Genomic DNA, 19,105 nt, shown 5'->3' on the forward strand with positions numbered 1-19,105 from the left:
CCAGTTAAATATGCAGAGACAACTATAAGCCCTCGAAAAGTGTAAACACTAACCAGCAAGGAACAGCAACATTGGAGCCAATAGCATGGGTTTGGGGGAGGGACTATCTGTTTGTCCAACCAATGAAAGATGGGAAAAGTTTTAAACCTGTTTGAAACATATCATTACTTTTGTGGTACTGTTTGGTGATTCAGAAATTACTGTAGTCAAAAATAATCTTTATTTGCACACATTTATAATACAATATAAAATAACTAAAGAGCATGGATTCTAGATTTCTTTTTTTTCTCTGCCATGTTAAATCCTGTCATTCTCTCAGAATGCATGACTTTGTCATTAGAGGTTTATGATGTTGACAGCGAACCAGTCATAAATTACGCCCCATGTGGTTGAGTCATAAAGACAGTTAGCAACCTCAAATGATCCCTTTGAGGTTTGATGAGTCAAGCACGTCAGCTCTGTCAATCAAAATGACTACTGCTGTCTTCTGAACTATAGAAGTGCTTTTACGAATATTCAAGCTCTTTCCTGTGGTGTTTTATTCAGATCACTGTTCTGTATCTGTTCTCTAGGTGATTCAGATCATCAGTGCCACAGATAAAGACATGCCAGCTGCAGAGCACAGATTCTACTTCAAATCCCCATCACAGACCAGGAACAGAAACTTCACAATCAGGGACTATGGAAGTAAGTTGGAATAACTAGTCACTTAAAGGGATAGTTCACCCAAAAAATGAAAAGTGTCATCATTTACTCACACTTCATATTGTTCCAAATATGTATGACTTATTTTCTTCTGCTGAACACGAAAGAAGATCATTTAAAGGTTTTAATTTTTAGTTAAAGGTCCCATGACATGAAATTTTCACTTTCTGAGGTTTTTTAACATTAATATGAGTTCCCCTAGCCTGTATATGGTCCCAAAGTTTCTAAAAATTTAAATCGGTGTAAATCGAGCTTTTGCTATCTTTCTCTGCCTTTGAGAAAATGGAGGCTCATACGCGCTGATCTTGAATCTCCTCCTTATGACGTCATAAGGAGGAAATGTTACCTCCCCTGTCTCTGCTTTGCCCGCCCAGAGAATATTTTCCGCCCATGAGAAAATGCGCTTGGAAGTAGGAACGCGCGCGCGCGATTTTAGTTTGTCCACGAGAGATATCATGGCTTTTGAGCGAGCGAAGCATAACAATTGCTCAATAATTGGATGTACAAATGAACACCAAAGGGTCAATACAGAGCTGGGCTTGCTGAACGTCTGAAACTAAAGTCTGGATCACTCTCTTTGGCTCAGCTACACACCTCGGACAAGTAAGTCAACTAATGATATATAAGTGTGTTGCTTTACTGTTTATGGTTACCTAGATTTTACACGTAGAATGTGGCTGTAACATTAGCTATGCAGTTTATGTGTGTGAATACACACACTGTAACGCGAGTGTTGTACACGTCTTTGTTATTTGGATAACCGTTTTCCTGTTGGTTATATGGCGCGCGCTATATCCGCATTTCAAGATTGCAGAGCTTGATGTAATTGTAATAAGATCAAATACAGACGTTACAGATCTCTCATGAAAAGGCAACAGTAGGTTAGCGTTAGCTACATGATAATAACTGTAAACCATCCGAATAAAGTACCGTATCCAGACATAATATTTTAAACTAACCATTCGGAAACGTCCTGCTGGAGCCGCTGAGTTGCCACTTCTTCATCCGTTGCTTCTCCATCTGGATCAGATTCTGGGTCAAACTGAAATGCTTGAAAGACTGCGTGTCTTCGTGCCATTGCTATATCCAACGTAAACATGCACGCCACGTTACCGTTGCGCAAGATGGTCAAGGCCACACCCACCCTCCACCTTGCGCCGCCTTTCTCCTCCTCATTAGTATTTAAAGCTACAGACACCGAAACGGCCTGTCTGAAGGAAGCTCATTCTGGGACTGGCTTGTAGTGGCTATAATTCTGCACCGAGGCTGAATTTTTGGAAAGAGATTTCAGATACAGTACTAAGGACCACTAAGGCCTATATTAAAGCCTACAAAAAGTAGCATGTCATGGGACCTTTAATTTAATGAAAGTTAATGGGGTTAATGGGGGGGGTTAATGATGGGGTAAACTATACCTTTATAGGAATACAATAAGGTTATTTTCAACTGAATATCTATAGACACCTTCTATAGAAACATTTTAATAGTAGATACCCTTATAAAAATCACCTGGAATAGCATTTAAAGATGACATGTGAAATGTTGTACTAAAAGTTAGATTTTTTTAGACCATATTATTCAGATAAACAACATACATATTGTGTATATATAGCAGTACCTACTGGGAGAACAACTCTAAGCTACCAAACTAGTGCTGTGACGTGAATAGTTGTCACATCCCAGAGCAGCACATCACCTCGTGATCCATTTGCCACGTGAGCCTCGCTCCGTGCTCAGTCCACAGTGTTCTCAGCACATGAATATCCTCAACTGTGATTCACAGAGACAGGGTTACTCAGGGCTACACAGCCAAACAGGCACAAGGTGTGCTTTAATGACTCCTACCTTGTCAAGAGAAATCCCCCAGCTGCCCAGGCGTAACAAACCTCTCATGACGGGGTCAGTCGACCTTCTAGGCGAGGACAAGCATATCTCGACGCGTTGACTCAGTGCTATGAGCGCCAAGCAAAGCCCTCACCGTCAGACCAACAGGCACCTGCTGTGTTTTCAAGCTTGGATGAAAAGTATTTTCAATTTCCTCTGGGTCATAACAAACACTTGGCTAGACACTTGAATCAAAGAGAGTAGTAAAAACTGACTTTGATGCTTCAAATTTGAATCTGTATCATAAGTTTTTACATAAACCTAAATATGATAGAATTAAAGTTGCACACCGTTTTCCTTATTTTAATTTATCAGTCAATAAAACATACGTCAATAAATAATTCTAAACCACAAACCAAACGAATCAGCTCCAAGATGAATCACACCATTATCTTTGTTCAGAATTTTAGGGTATTATTTAAAGATTTTTTTTTTAATTTTTTTTTCAGCCATTACATTGATCTAAAGTCACAGTAAATATAAATATATTGATATAAAAGTTTTCTATTTTAAATAAATTATGTTCTTTTGAACTTTCTGTTCATCAAAGGATCCTGAATTTTTTTTTTATCACCTTCAACAATTTTTTTTTTTAAGCAGAACAACAGTTTTCAACATTGATAATAATAAGAAATACTTTTTGAGCACCGAGTCAGCATATTATAATTATTTCTGAAGGATCGTGTAACACTGAAGACTGGAGTAATGATGCTGAAAATTCTGTTTTGCCATCACAAGAATAAATTACATTTTAAAACATATTAAAATAGAAAACAGTTATTTGAAATTGTAATACTAGTTCACTGTATTTCTACTGTATTTCTTTAAAAAAATATCTTACTGACCCCATTGATTGCCAATCACAATGCTTCATAGTAGAGGACAGTCACTGCTGTGTTATTTTATCCTGATTAGTTTGCTGTGATTCTCTGATTGGTGGAGCTTTGTCTTCAGGATAATCATGGTGTAGTTCATCACCTTGAACTTGGCATATAAATTATTTATTTTTCTTAATGAAAAACGTTTTAAACTGACTGATAGAGCTCATAATAGGTCTCTTTTGAAAGGAGTCTATGAAATCATTAAAAATCAGTTTCTCAATGGAGAATGGGATTTTTAATTCCAGAGCCCTCATTAGCCATGTCTCCACTGTCGGGCCAAAGTGAGTGTGCTAGTGTGTGCCAGGGCCAGTCGCATTTCCACTGTCACTTCTGGGGCTTCCTCATGGCCAACGGCGAGGAGTTTTTGGCCCGCCGGATACCTTGGTCTAAAGCCGGCCAACTGGGGCTTGAGGAGTGGTCATAAACAAAGGCAGAGTTTACCTGAGTAAGGAGAGGGTCAACACGGCTGCTCATTTCCCATTTTATTGTTCCAGGCTATACCAGCTAACTTCAACATTTAGGCCTAAGACATTTAAAAAAAAAATTCAGCTCAAAACTCACTTTCAGACACCAGCGAGAATAACTTACTTGTGATCCGATGGAGATTCTGATCACCGTGTGAGGCAGAAATATATTTATATGTGATGCTAAAGGCTACCTGTGCTAACCCAGGGGTAGGCAACGTCGGTTGTAGAGAGCCACTGTCCTGCAGAGTTTAGCTCCAACCCTAATCAAACACACCTGAACAAGCTAATCAATGTCTTCAGGATTACTAAGGGTACGTTTACACGACAACAATATGCTTAAAATTCTTTCATTTGAGTTTTCCGCGTACAGACGACACCATTGTTAAACGATCCCCATTCACACGGATCCACGAAAATGACTAAAAACACTGTGTTCTGCTGCCAGGCCATTAGATAGCGGTGAAACACAATAGACTGAACATGTAATACACATGTGCGTGACGCCATCGTCTTCAGAGATTTGCGTGTTGTACACGGAGACTGTTTTCAAAAACTTGCACTTTGAAACCCGTTGTTAAAACTTTGCGTTTTCAGGCATCCAAAATGCTGTTGTCGTGTAAATGAACGGCCAAAACTAATAAAAAGTTGTACGTTTTTAGTTGAAAACGGTGTTGTGTAAACAGCCCCTAAGGCTACAGGCAGGTGAGTTTTTTCAGGGTTGGAGCAAAATTCAGCAGGACAGTGGCTCTCTAGGACCGAAGTTGCCTACCCCTAACCATTGCGATAATAAATACACATGTGTATGGAACATTCCAGAGACTGCTTGAAGAACGTAGACAAATCATACATGATTATAATCGTGTATTTAATTGGTTTCATGTTTCATCTGTTTCTTCCCTGTGCCTTTGTTGATATCGGAGAAATGCATCCGCATTTCATAAATTGCATGCTCTCCGGTTTACTCGTAAAACTCTCAACTCCTGTTTTCTTCTCATGAGCTCCCCCTGTTGCTCTTGCTGAAGGGATAAGAGTATAGTGAGACAGGAGGTATCGCTCAAACATTGCATAATTTCGTGGAAATAGAAATGCTCACTCTTTCTAAAGAAATGTGATCTTACCATATGATATTTTATCAATATTTTTCTAAATGTGTAAGCCTTTGGACTTAAAACACATAATGGAGTTGTTTTGTGCGTTCCTGTGATTGCAAATAAATGGAAGCAGGTGCAACTGAATAGGTATGTGTTCTCTTTTCATGTGAAATGGTAATTATCAGTGTGATTCAGCATGATTGTTGTGCACGCCTGGCACAAAAAAAAAAAAAACTGTAACATTTTTATTGTAAAACATTTGTCAAATATCAATGCTGGAAATTTAAGTCTTTAAGTAAAGACTAAACGTTCACTTCTATCATGCTCATTTTGCGATCTATTGTCTAGTTTTCAGTCAGCTGTTAAAATGGTGGCGTTGTGTGACGGTTTTCTATGGAGGCGTGTTATGGCCATGTTTTTGGGTAGCACTGCGGGGCTACCGGCCCGATAGTGGAAACACAACTCAGTGCTTGAGGTCCAAAGTCTATTGGCCCTGCCCGACATGTTGTTAGCCTTGACTCGCACTGGCTATCTACAATGGCTATCTCACACTGCCTATCTACAAAGACACTGGGAAATAAAAGCTTTTGCTTTAGCGTGAGTAGCTTGAGTGAGTGGTCAGCAAGAAGTCATTTGGTTTATACAAAGTGACTTAGAGTACACTTAGGGCCAAACAATCCTCCTGGAATAACCTGGGATTAAGTACCTTGCAAAAAAAAACCAAAAAAAAAAACCTTGTGGGTCTTTTTTTAACCCTTTTAAACCGGCTGTGTCGTCGCCGACACATACCAGCAAGCTGTATTAATCTTACCGTAACTCTTCAACCGTTTGCACTTTGCACTATCAAAACCATTCAAATTGCCCCTGACAGTAGACAACAAGCGCTTTTCAGCAATATACGGCTTATTACGGTCATTTATCTTTAAGAAATACGAAGCGCTAGTCTGGATATCACCAGACCAAGCTCAATCTTTTAAGATTGAACATTGGTCTGGGGAGTCTGCTCTGTATTTTCTACTGCACAAGAGGCGTGATCAATGGGCATAGTTCAAATGACTGCAATTGTGCAATTGGATAGTCCTTCAACCAATCAGACCAATGATCCGGGTGACGTACTTTGAGGGACACGAAAACTCCAGGCAGGCAGCGAATATGTAACCAAACGTGTTGATCAGCGGTTTGCAGAAGCAGCAATAGAATCAAGCGATTTTTGCAGGTTGTGCAAAAAAAACATCAAAAAGATTTGTTTGCTAAAAAGAAGCCTTTGAGCATCGTCGAGAGGTTAAAAGGAATTGGACAGAGCCGAATGGCTCTGGAATTGGATTAGATTAAATACGCCATTAGCGCGCCAGGTGGATAAGCCAGTTTGTGATTGGTTCCCACAAATTTGTAAAGGAAGCAGGATAGAAAAATGTACAGGTTTCCAGCCTGAGCTGCAGGGTGAAATCAAATCACCGTCAGATCAGGTTGGGTTTACCCAGTCTAACGAAGCGCGTTCGAGTGTTTTGGATTGCATAAAATAATTAAGGAAACAAACAAATACATGGCAAAAGAAGTGGTAGACAGCAGAAGAGGGGATTGGGATGATTTTGAATTAAACTTGGGAGGCGGATGGCCGTTACTCTTTCACGTTTCTTAGCATGTGGTGTGTGCATGTGTATGTGTGCGTGCCTATGTATGCATGCATTTGTATGTGTGTGCGTGTATGAAAAAAAGTGTCCTAAATGAAAACTGTGCAACCCAATGTCACAAAAAAGACTTGTATATATGTATTATAGTTAATTTTTCAACTTTAAAGTGTTAGTTTCTTTCGTTCGTGATTTTTCTGGGATTTTTCTTATTTCTAAATAAAAATCCGTACATTTATTCTTGTTTATTATTTTATTTTTGTCTATTTAAATTATATTTACAAACTCACCACACACAGTAATGGTCAATAACTGTAATTTGTTGAAAGCTATTTTTGTTAAAACACCTATTTTAGCTTCAGGTTCTAAAGGGTTAAGGGAATTTTTCAGCCTAAAGCTTTATCTTAAGGCTATTTACCACCTACCTAACCAATAATTCTTCAGTTAGGATGATATTAAATGTATAGTTAATTATGCAGAGAGTTATTGGCAGAAATGTACCTATTGAGATTAAAACTGAATAAAAACAGCCTGAAGTGTTGTGCATCCTAGTTTTGTTTTGACTCCAGCTGCGTCAGAGGCTCTTCTCAGAAAGGTATATAATGCTTTTCCCAGGAGTAAGTCACGTTAGCTTGTTATCCCCTTAACCAGAACCACTTTTTTCTGTACTTATTTCCACTTCAAAGGGATCCATTTTTCTACTTAATTCTGGAATTAGGCCAGGGTCTGTACCTCATGAATTCATACTATTTTGTCATGGAGAAATGTTGGAATGGCAGGTTATGATCCCTGAGAGCATGAGTGTGGTTATCACTGATTATCTAAGTACAATCGTTAATAGCCTCCACTAAATCTGCATTATAGATACTTTGATGGTCTCTCGGTTTTCAGACAACACAGCCGGAGTGGCGACCAGGCGAGGGGGGTTTCGGAGACTAGAGCAGAGCATGTACCTGGTACCGGTCGTCGTGGAGGACAGCGGGTACCCGATCCAAAGCAGCACTGGGACGGTGTCTGTGCGGGTGTGTACCTGCGACACAGACGGCTCCCTCCTTTCCTGCAATGCGGAAGCCGTGTTCTTTCCCATGGGACTCAGCACTGGAGCTCTGATGGCCATACTGCTGTGCATCGTCATTCTTCTGGGTGAGTTATACACGTTTGTGTCCAACAGAATATTGTGGATTATGGCAAGACAAAGAATAATGCATTTAATGTGCTAAATATAGAATACATAAGAATTTTTTTTTTTTTTTATAATTTTATTTGGCCCAGGAACACAGACAATCATGGAAACAAAACTACAAAAAGTATATAAAAACTAAAAGTAAATAATATAAGTATATGGGTATTTCTTCAACTTCTGTGACTTTTATCTCCTAGAGGTGGATTTTTATTCAAACTAGCTGATTCTTTCACAAAGAACTTACATGACTTTCAAATGCCTTTATACAGTATACATTAAGGTTCAAAAGTTTGAGGTTGGTAAGATTCTGTCTCTCATGCTCACCCAGGCTGAATTTATTTGCTCAAAGGTACAGCAGATATTATGTGTAATATTATTAAAGTTTAACAATTTCTATTGCATTATATTTTAAAATGTAATTTATTCTTGTGATGGCAAAGCTGCATTTTCAGCATCATTGCTCTAGTCTTCAGGGTCACATGATCCTTCAGAAATCATTAATATACAGGTTTGGTGCTCAAGATACATTTCTTATTATTATCAATGTTGAAAACTGTTGTATTGCTTAATATTTTTGTGGAAACTATGATAAAAAATCGTTCAGGATTGCCTGAATAAAAAGTAAAAAAAAAAACAAAAAAAAAACAAACAGCATTTATTTGAAGTAGAAATCTTTTGTAACATAGTTTTTTTTTTTTTTTTTACTGAAACTTTTAATGCATCCTTTCTGAATAAAAGTTTTAATTTCTTTATTGACCTCAAACTTTTGAACATTAGTGTAGAGATTGTATAAATACTATTTTAATATAACTTGTTAAGAGATTACTTGTATTGTACTTCATTTGCTTTCACGTCACTCTCCTTTACAATGAAGCACGTTTTACACAAAACATGAAAATATTTTTTTTTCATTTTGTATATTTAAGATACGTTAAATGCTAGCTATAAATTTAGCCTTAGCAAAACAAAAAGATTATTTTAAAACCCTTTTGGAAATGTCATGTTTTTGTCATTAATAACAGCATGCTATTAAACACAGATGTGAGATGTGGAAAGGTTAATGACTTTCAGAAAAAAAAAATTACAATTGTTTTGTGATGTATGTAAATACACTGTAGGACATTGTTAGTGGATAAATGAAATAAAACAGTGAGGATATGAAAGTATGGTCTTTGAGCCAAAGTGTCCATAGTTAAAGAAACACCCATATATAAACATAAGTATGCACTACATTAAGTACAGAATGTGGCAGGTTATGATCCCTAAAATAAAGAATAAAGACAATAAAATAAAATAAAAAATGGACCAGGAGTACTGTGAAACGCCTGAGGAAGAATTGCAATAAAAGCACTGTATTGCAATAAGTACTAGGTAAGTGAATTCTGTAGCAGACAGTGCAGTGAAGTGATGTGCTTTGACTTCATATTTTCATTTGGCAGCATTAGAGAAAAAAAAAAGATTCCTTTATATGGCAACCACTTGGGGGAGCTGATGCAGAAATAATGATTCGAATGTGATAATAAATAGTATGTTCTAAAATACTGGAAAATTACAACATGAGAAAACCTTCCCCTAATAACACGTGCAGGTTGATTTATCCAAATATTCCCTTCTGCTTCATCTGAAAGTCTGAATTTTTAGGTCTAATCTTTCATTCTCACAGCTGCGCCTGTGCCTCCCCATCTCTTTCTCTCTCACATCTTTCTTTAAGCAGAGTAGGGCGAGCGAGTACTGTCTGCCTCAGAGGAGGGAGATGAAAGCTCAGAAAAACTACCTCCCCTCCTCTCACACAACCGAGGCACTACGATGTTGACAGACAGCATGTCAAAACTGCATTATGGCTACCCTCGGGCTGCCGTTCTCTTTAGTCTCATTTTGAAAACCCACGTCAGAACAAAAAAAGAAAATAGCTAATGGCTCTGGAACATGTGTCCACCCCTTTTTTTCTCTAGTCTGTTGTCACTCAAAGGTCCTGTACTGTATGTATGTCAATGTGCATTACGCCACAAAACAAGTTATGCGCCTCTGGTGTCTTGCAGTGATGGTGGTGCTCTATATGGGCCTGAGAAAACACAAGAAGAAGGACACTCTGATGTCGTCCAAAGAGGACGTTCGGGACAATGTGATCCACTACGATGATGAGGGGGGCGGGGAAGAGGACACCCAGGCCTTCGACATGGGTACGTTACGCAATCCCAAAGGCATCAAAGAGACGGCGCAGCTGCAAAAAATAAGATCAGACGATGAGCCTGATCTGGCTAGTGCGTGCGTGTCCAAAGAGGACAGCGAGGACATCAGAAGCTACATCCATCATTGTCTTCTAGAGAACTCCACACCTCCGTATGACTCTCTGGTTACATATGCATATGAGGGAGAGGGTTCGGTGGCAGAGTCCCTCAGTTCCATTGAGTCTTGGGTTCTTGAACCCAAGGAGGATTACAGAAATCTCTGTGACTGGGGTCCTCGTTTCAAAACGCTGGCTGGGATATTTAAAGAGCACGAGTGTAAGGCCATGGAGAAGGTGGAAAACGAAGCACATGCTGAGGCACTAAAGGACAGACTGGACTGAGAGCATTTTAAGGAGCTCTGTGAAAAACACCAAGTTTATTTATTTCAGGCATGGCACTTAAAGGGATAGTCCACCCTAAAATGAAAAATGTCATCGTTTACTTATTCTCATGTCGTTCCAAACCTGTATGACTTACTTTCTTCTATGTGAAGGTGCAGTCACATTAGAACAAAAATGTGGCTAAATTTCACAATAGTGAGAATTTGTCAGTAGTGTAGCAATGTATGAAGTACAGTCCACACAGAAGTCACTTTCAAACTAAGCAGCTTTCTGTTGGTCAACATGTTGAATTTGTGTGACCAACTTGAATCTATTGTGAAATCTGCATGGGGAAATCTTTCGCCCATACGTGAAATTCCTGATCGTATGGATTCCTATTGATATGATTGGAGTGAAAGTCAGTCAGGTTTGGAACGACATGAGGGTGAGAAAATGTTGGCAAAATACATTTTGGGGTAAACTGACCCTTTAAATGAAGAAGACGTGGCTTGGGAAAGACACTTTGACAAGGCTGGCTATGTGCCTTTCCTATACCTCATGCATATGTTACACTCTTCTGTTCATTATTTAGGAAAAAACGTGGAACTGTAATTTTTCCAATTGCATTTTAATGTCTGTTTTATACTTCTCTAAGTCAAAGAACCAAAAAAAAAAAAAAAAACCTCTTTGATATAAAAAGTGCCTCATGAACAGTTTTATTTAACTTTCAACTGTTGACAGTGTTTTTGCAATGATCCAAGCAAGGGAAGTCTATAACCTCTGTGTACATGGACTAAGAGGAGGGGGAAAAATAGGATAAACATCACATTAAAAAAAGCGTCACCCTACTGGCTCTCCTTCCAAACATATTTACCAGCACTTAGCAGGAATTCTGCAAGGCCAATGCCCTGGACGTCACAGTCAGTATATCTCACAGATGCCCCATGAACACATCTGTTTAGATCGCCCTCACTAACTGCCCCAGACTGTAGTGCTGCTTGCTTCCATGGCGAACGAGCCCCTCCAACCCTCTCCGTACTGTCCTGCGGGCCTCTGTCACTAGTTTGATAGCCACAGGCTCTGTGTGCCTGCTGTCTTTCTGTCTAACTGTTGTGGTGGCGCTCTGACATCACCCTACAGCGATTCATCAGAGCTGTGGCTTACTCTAGGGCAGCTGATTCCAGTGATTCTGTATTGGCCAGCCGAATTTCGATTTACTTTTCTTTCTTTTTTTATCAGTCTCTCTAATAGAGGAGCTAATGAGACCTCTTTGTCAAAAGTTATCAAAAGAGAATTTGAAAGAATCTCTTATTTATTATTGAATATATTGTATAAACTTGTGTCTATAACTAACTCGAATGGAAACTTTGGACAATAAAGTTATTATATTTGTGATAAATGCTCTTTGCCTTTTCCCCTCTTGGTTCAGATTAGAGTTAGGCCTGTTACATACCGCAGCCCTAAGCATATTTTTATATCAATTATATAGATTTACTGTATATTTCATTTCATTTTTATGTTTATTATAATAAAACATTTATTTAATTGTGGGTTGGTAAACATTTTAATGTTTATTTTATTTAATTTTTTTATTCTCACCATGGCAGCATTTATTTGCTCAAAAATATAGGAAAATACAGTAATATAACGAAATAATAATAATAATAACTTTTACTTTAATATTATTTTAAAATATAGTACCCCCTGGGTAGTGATGGCAGAATCTAAGCTTTTTAAAATGTCCAATCAATTTTACTAATTACTTTGTAAAATGATTCACTGTTTCGAACACACTCTGCGTACCGGCCCCCCTTCCGTATGGTTTTATATGTGGAACCTAAACCTCAAAGTTATGATAAACTTCTCTCATTTTCTGGATTCAGTCAGACTTAAAGGGCACCTATTATGCAAAATTCACTTTTACATGGTGTTTGAACATAAATGTGTGTTGGCAGTGTGTGTACACAACCACCCTATAGTGATAAAAATCCACACAGTGCTTTTTTTTACAATCCGAATAAATCATACGCACTGTCTCAGAATAAGCCGTTCTCAGACTGGGGCAATGTGACGTACTTTTGCACAAACCCTGCCCACGACTGTTGAAGTACAGGCCATACATCTCTAAATATATATTTTTTATTATTTCTTTTTTATAACATCATCATAAAAAGAGATACATTTTACTTTAATAGCCAACATAATAAGTGTATTCTTCTTTTCTTTTCTTTTTTTTACATTTGTGACTTTAAACAAGGAAAAAAAATCTTAATGTTGTGTATTTTCTTGCTGGTCAATGATGTTTAGATATCTTTACTGGAGAAAAGTTTGAAAAACATTTTTTTTTTATTATGTATTTCCCCCAGAAAATCTGACACTTGACAGTGTCCTTGCCTCACCTGCCAAATTACTTATCCTTCATAACACTCATAGATGCAGTCGCCTTAGACTTGGAAGGATTTCACACAAAAAAAAAAAATATATATATTTTTTTTTTATTTTTTTTTTACTATATGCAGTCAAAGACATTGCACAGACTCAAAAAGAAAACCCTTATGTTAAATTCCATATAACACCAAAACCACATCAAACATGTAAACACCATCTGAGTCAGGCGCTTCTTCAACAAAGAATGCAAAATCAAGCAAAACAGCATGTCTGTTATAAGATGAAATGCTTTCTACAGAAGAAGCTCAAGGCTGTGTGCAGTCTGAAGCGGTCTTTGCAGATTCTGACCTACAACAGAGTACTGGAACAGACATTCCACATCTCTCTAATTAGAGGAATCGTTTTACACAGGTCACCCTGCAATGCCAACCCATGAATCACTTTTAAAATTAATACTTAAGGAAAGGTAAACACACATCTGTTTTACTAGGGTTAATAACTATGAATGAAAAAATAATTTACCCTAATGTTTTTTTTAATTTTTTTTTTATATTTCAAATACTTTACCAGATTATTTTCATTTTGGGAAACTTTTACTTCACTACATTCCTAATCAACTATGTTTTATACCTTGTTTTTTCGAACTGAAGAAATCTAAACCTGCTCCGAAATGTAACAAAGCTGTCCACTTCCTGATCGAATCATTTTTTTGAAACTTCATTTATCTTCGATGATCCTGTTGATTCAGTTCACAAATCACACAGAATGATTCATTTACGAATTGTACTGATCCAAGTGTAGCTATTCTTGAGTGAACAACTCACTGATTCATTGATCCAGTCGAAGTGAGTCATTTAGTTCACTAAATTTGGCATATCTGACTCTAACTGAGCAAAGAACCAGGAGTGATTGGATCCTCAGAGCTCGAGCGTACAGAAGATGCCTTGAAGATGAAGTTATAAACGCTGAATTGTCTTATTTTCAAGTATTTCTAAATAGTTTTCATCTGTTTGCATGCATGCACATTTGAATCATCAGTAACTGTATGCATCATTAAAAGATTGATAGTCAATCAGAATCAGCTTTTATTGCCAAGTACAACTTGTACAAGGAATTTGTCCTGGTGAACAGGTGCATACAAATAATAAATAAAAAAGGAATAAAAATATTAATAAAAATTGACATCTATTTTCAAATGTAACTGTACATTAAACTGTACATTAGTGTAATGTGTACAAAAAGTCACAGTTTGAACTTTGAAGATGCAGTATAGCAGACTAATGTGATTAATGTAACGTGTATGAAACAGTGTTGATGAGGCCAGTTGCCGATGGATAGAAACTGTTTTTGTGGCGTGAGGTTTTAGTCTTGATGGGCTGCAGTCTCCTGCCAGTAACAACTTTGTTAATCGAACGAAACATTTGATTATTCGTAAATCATGCATATTTAATGTCTGCATCTACTAATTGTCCTAACTGACTAGTGATAAATTTGACTCTGCTAAATTACTCTTTTTGTCTTCCATGTGAAAAAGACCATCATACAGGTTTAAATCATCATGAGGGTGTGTAAATGATGACAGAATCTTCATCTTTGTGTGAACTATTCCTTTAAGTAATATATAGGTCATATTAATAAAAAAATGAGAGACATTTGTCTTGCATCACGTGGGTGTTTTGGAGGCTATATTTTCCTTCCCTCCTCCATAACAAGGCCCCAATTCCCTTTCCCGCACTACAAATGCATTGTTTTCTGCAAGCCCTATGAATTCTAAGGAAGCGATTCAGTCTCTGCTGAATCACACTCACATTCATTGCTCTAAATATGTCACTAAAAAGTTTCTTCACCAACCATCCGGGATTCAGAGGTAAGCCTCTCTTCTCGTCGCACTCTCTCTTCTCTCAGAGAAAGGGGCGGACTGAAAGTGTTCTTAATATACTGACACATCATGAGTTTGCATGAGGACAGTTTTAAAGGTGATAAATGGCTTTTTTGCTTCATCTAAGGAGAGAATATCAAAAACAGCGCTGCGCTGAAGTTGTTTGTAAGCTGTTTGATGTGCATATCCATAGTCTAGTTGCAATAACATTTCAGCTGTAAGAAACTTCGATACATAATGAACAATTGGAGGTGACACCTCTGTGTGAATGTACATGCTGCAGATTATAACACATCAAGGTACATGTGGGTTTCTTGGAAGGGTGTTGATTGAACACAAGGATATATGTTATGAATATATCAGGTGAAACAAATATAAAAATAATTATATTAGTGACAAGTGAGCAAAATTTGGCGGTTTAATTGGGGCGGTTGATGATGTCACGTTGATCTGCCACCCTTTGATCATCAGACAAATTCATTCACACAAGTAATTTAGGAGGTTGGGAATCATGATGTTTTAGAGGGTTGTTGGAAAGATTTATGTATTGTATTACTACCTAAATGTATTCAATCACAAAAAAAAACTCTTGAATTTGTTTTGCTCATAGATTATATTTTCATATATCTTTCATTTTGATGATATTTTCTACCATATTAAAAAAACGCACATGATTTAACTTTTGGTTGAATGAAATCCCCTCTGGGTTTCATTTAAAATAAAACGGCCACTTTGAAGGTGTCACGTTTGGTTTTGGGTTTTGTATTCACTTTAAATAACAGTTTTTTTCACTGTACATACTGCAACATAAATTGACTTAGTGCCAGCAAACAATGTGTCTGCTTCATTGTATCAGAACAAAAGAGTCTTTCTTAACCTGACAAAGAGGGTTGCTTGTTAGTGTTGAAAAGCACACCATGTTTAATTTTTATTTTTATATTTTTACCTTTATACACTGATGTCTTTTTGTTTGGAAGTGAAAAGCTTTTTTCTCCCCTGCTGATTGAGTGTTATTTCGCTTTATAAAAAGAACCAATAGGAGAGAGCAGATAGGCGGCTTTATTTTGAAGCCTCTGTTCTTTCCTGAAATTAATATTGATTCTTGTATCATAGCGCAACAGTTTCATTTAAGTGATGGGAGCGTAATACTCCATCTCCACCTAGTTGCTGCCAAGCACTACAGTATGTGATTCATACTCTCTTATCCCCAGTTAGGATATTAACAATAAAAATGAATTTCTCAGTAATTGGGTGTGCGCTGTTCTGTCTTCATGTGTGTGTGTTACGTTTCCTTGAGAAATACACAACTGCATCAATTATTTCAGATCATTGTAAAATGACAGGTGTGTGTGCGTGCGTGCGTGCGTGCGTGCGTGCGTGCGTGCGTGTGAGAACTGATTTACAGGTAAATGGCAGATGATTTCAGAGAATAGTGGCTCTAAAAGGTGTTAATCTTCTGTATTTAGCTGGATTTTCACATGTACTGGTCATTTAATTGGATCTTAGTAACAATAAAATACTAACACAGTCAGCTTAAACAAATAACACAAACAAGGTTTCATGTCTTTATTGAAGACACTGTAAAAAAAATTGTGAGTACATATTGACTTTTCCAACAGTTAACTGGAGTCAGGAGTTGGCTAACCTTGAGTCCAATCAATAAGAATAGAGATGTTGGTGCCTTGCCTATAGAACAAAAGAGAGCTCAGATCACTTAAGATTACAGTATCTCTAAAAGGCTTGATGTTCACCATTCCACCGTAAGACAAATAATCTATAAATGGACAAAGTTTAGCACTGTTGCTAGCTGGTTTCCTATACCAAGGTGACTGCAAGATTACAACACACTGTAAAAAATTTCTAACCCTCCCAAATCAAAAATTTCAAGTGACCGATAACATCTACATTTTTCAATTGGCCCAAGTGAAATTGTTGTTGCAATGGTCTGTTAACATTGGCTCAATGAAAAATAATAAATAAAAAATGTTATCGGTCACTTGAAATTTTTGACTTGGGGATGTAATTTTTTTTTACAGTGTACTTGATGTTGAGAAGAATCTCACACTCTAAAAAATAATTCTGTGGCTTAGTAAATATTACTGAAATATTTAACTTTATTAACTTAATAAAATCTCTGAATATCGTTTACTTGATTGTTTGAGTTAAACATACCAAAATAATTGACTTAAAATCCAAGAGTTAATTTTATCCAAAATGTAATTATATTTAAGTTTATTTCACTAAAATAATTCTGTATTTGACTAACCAATTATTTATTTATAATACACTTAATATATTTGTGAAATTTCTATATTTCTATTTCAATATTATTAATATATTTAACACACTCTTAAGAAATTGAGTAAGTTTACTCACTTAAAACAATGCACCCCTCCCCCACCCTCTGATGTGAGGACAACGGTTGAGTGAGCACGGGTTGTTTGAATACGCTCTGCACAAACGCTGCTGACCTGCATTGATTTATGTATGTTCTAAGCATTAATAAAAAAATAAATAAAAAAAAAAAATAAATAAAAAAAAAAAAAACGCTGCTGACCTATTTCCGGTAGAATCTCAGCCAGCGTCTTTACTTCCGCATAGCGAGTTAGCAAGTTTACTAGCGTCAAAACTTTCATAAAATTAATTTTCTCAGAAATGGAGACAATGATTTTAGAAACCGATTCGCTAGTCGGATTTTGCATGATATGAGAGAATACTCACCCTCAAAGTTGTCGATGTAGCTCGAAATATATAATTTAAAGCCATTCTCTTTTTTACTCTTAGGTGTGACAGCTAACTGCCTCACAATACTGTTAACATCATTCACGTTAACCGCTGGAAGTTCTTGTAAACAGCGAGTTAAATTTGCCATTATATCCACCTAATGCAAAAACGGCTTCAGGCACAGCACCAGATGTAAATGGGCGGGCTGAGACAAAACGCGGAAGCGATCGTGCATAGAGCCTATTCTCTCCAGTCCAGGGCTGCGTTTCCCAAAAGCATCGTAAGCCTAAGTAGTTCGTAAAAACGATCGTACGACTGATCTTAATATTACGGTCTGTTTCCCAAAAGCATCGTAACTTAAGTAGCACTTAAAAATCATCGTAGATCTACGAGTGCTCTGAAGTAATCGTAAATCCCCAAGTGCATCGTAAGAAGACAGAGTTATGAGGTCACCTGCAGGAAAAACGGCAGATTACACTTTTATCTAGATTTAATAGATTACACTGCAAAGTGAGTACAAATATAAGATTTTGATTGTACTTTTTTATTGTACACTTTATTGTACTTGTTTTTTGTTTAAATGAATATATAAATTAAATAATACAAAAGGGAAGAAAAAATACACATCTAAATTAAATGAATGAACAAAAACAAAAAAATCATAAAATAACGAAGTAATGTGGGAAATATGCTTCAAAGACTGGGCAAAATATGGATAAAAAAAATAAATAAAAAAAACTGTCAATGACTTGCACGAAAAACAGCCATATTGGGCATTTCTTGCAGACCACCTTCCCTGATCTTTGAACACCCCGGGTTGCGGTTAGTTTGCAATGTCCACCCAGATGTTTTGTTTTTCCTTATTTGTATGGTGTCCTTTAAATCTGTTAAAAATAACATCTTTGTTTCGCTCTATCTCCTGTAAAATTAGGCCTACATTAATTTAATCTTTTTTGAAAGGTATCTTTTCTTTTCTTTCTTTTTTCTTTTTTTTTATAAATTTTGTCAGTAGGCTATCTCCGCCTGAATGTAGACTTTAGACTTGTCTTGATTGCTAATCCACAGATGATGATTATTAGGTTAAATCTAATAATTAAGGCTAAACGTTCAGATTACGATTCCATATACGGTTATATTTCAGCACTTCGCGAATGGACAGCGACTCTTAAGTAGCACGTAAAACGCGTTCTCGCGCGTTCATGTTAAGTGCCTTTTTGGGAAACGCTAGTGGAATTGCTGCGAGCGTTCGTAACCTTGCACGTAGAGAGCGCTCTTAAGAGCTAAGATACATCGTTATCGGGAAACCCGGCCCAGAACAGTTCTCTCTTCTCAGCGTCTCATAATTGGTGCATTTCCTCTGTGAAATCCAGGTTTGTGTATGTTTTATTTTATCTATAAAATCATTACTGTGCTTTAAATCATTTTATTTAATGCAAAACATACAGAGGCGTGACACCTAAACGAGAGTCGTGCCTGTCTGATCAGGTGGAAATTGGATAACAGACTGGTTGATTACACTTGAATTAGGCTGAATGTTTAAAAATGTTTAATTTTTACTTCTAAAATGTTTGTTAAATGAGTTTAAATGTAGGCAATATTGTAAACATGTTAAAACAGTGTAAAATATGCTGTATTGCTGTACTCATCGACAATAAAGGCCAATGTCATGTGTTTACTGGTGGTTGTATGAAATACTATTTTACAAAGGTTTAGAGGAAATAAAAAAA

General features: G+C 37.0%; 1 protein-coding gene and 1 long non-coding RNA gene across 3 annotated transcripts in view; one reads left to right on the forward strand and one right to left on the reverse strand.

The window, feature by feature from the left end:
* Positions 1-11,786, forward strand: part of cdh12a (cadherin 12a) — a 51,502-nt gene extending 39,716 nt beyond the window's left edge. For both annotated transcript variants that reach the window (XM_082172237.1, XM_082172236.1), the window contains 3 exons: positions 573-687; positions 7,548-7,799; positions 9,879-11,786. In XM_082172237.1, the coding sequence (XP_082028363.1) occupies positions 573-687; positions 7,548-7,799; positions 9,879-10,408 (897 nt within the window). In that variant the 3' untranslated portion in view covers positions 10,409-11,786. The remainder of the gene's footprint in view (positions 1-572; positions 688-7,547; positions 7,800-9,878) is intronic.
* Positions 1-19,105, reverse strand: part of LOC309500614 — a 552,694-nt gene that overhangs the window by 215,503 nt on the left and 318,086 nt on the right. The window lies entirely within an intron of this gene.

The sequence above is a fragment of the Leuciscus leuciscus genome (assembly GCF_965113295.1).
Source record: "Leuciscus leuciscus genome assembly, chromosome: 6".
Classification (NCBI taxonomy): domain Eukaryota; kingdom Metazoa; phylum Chordata; class Actinopteri; order Cypriniformes; family Leuciscidae; genus Leuciscus; species Leuciscus leuciscus.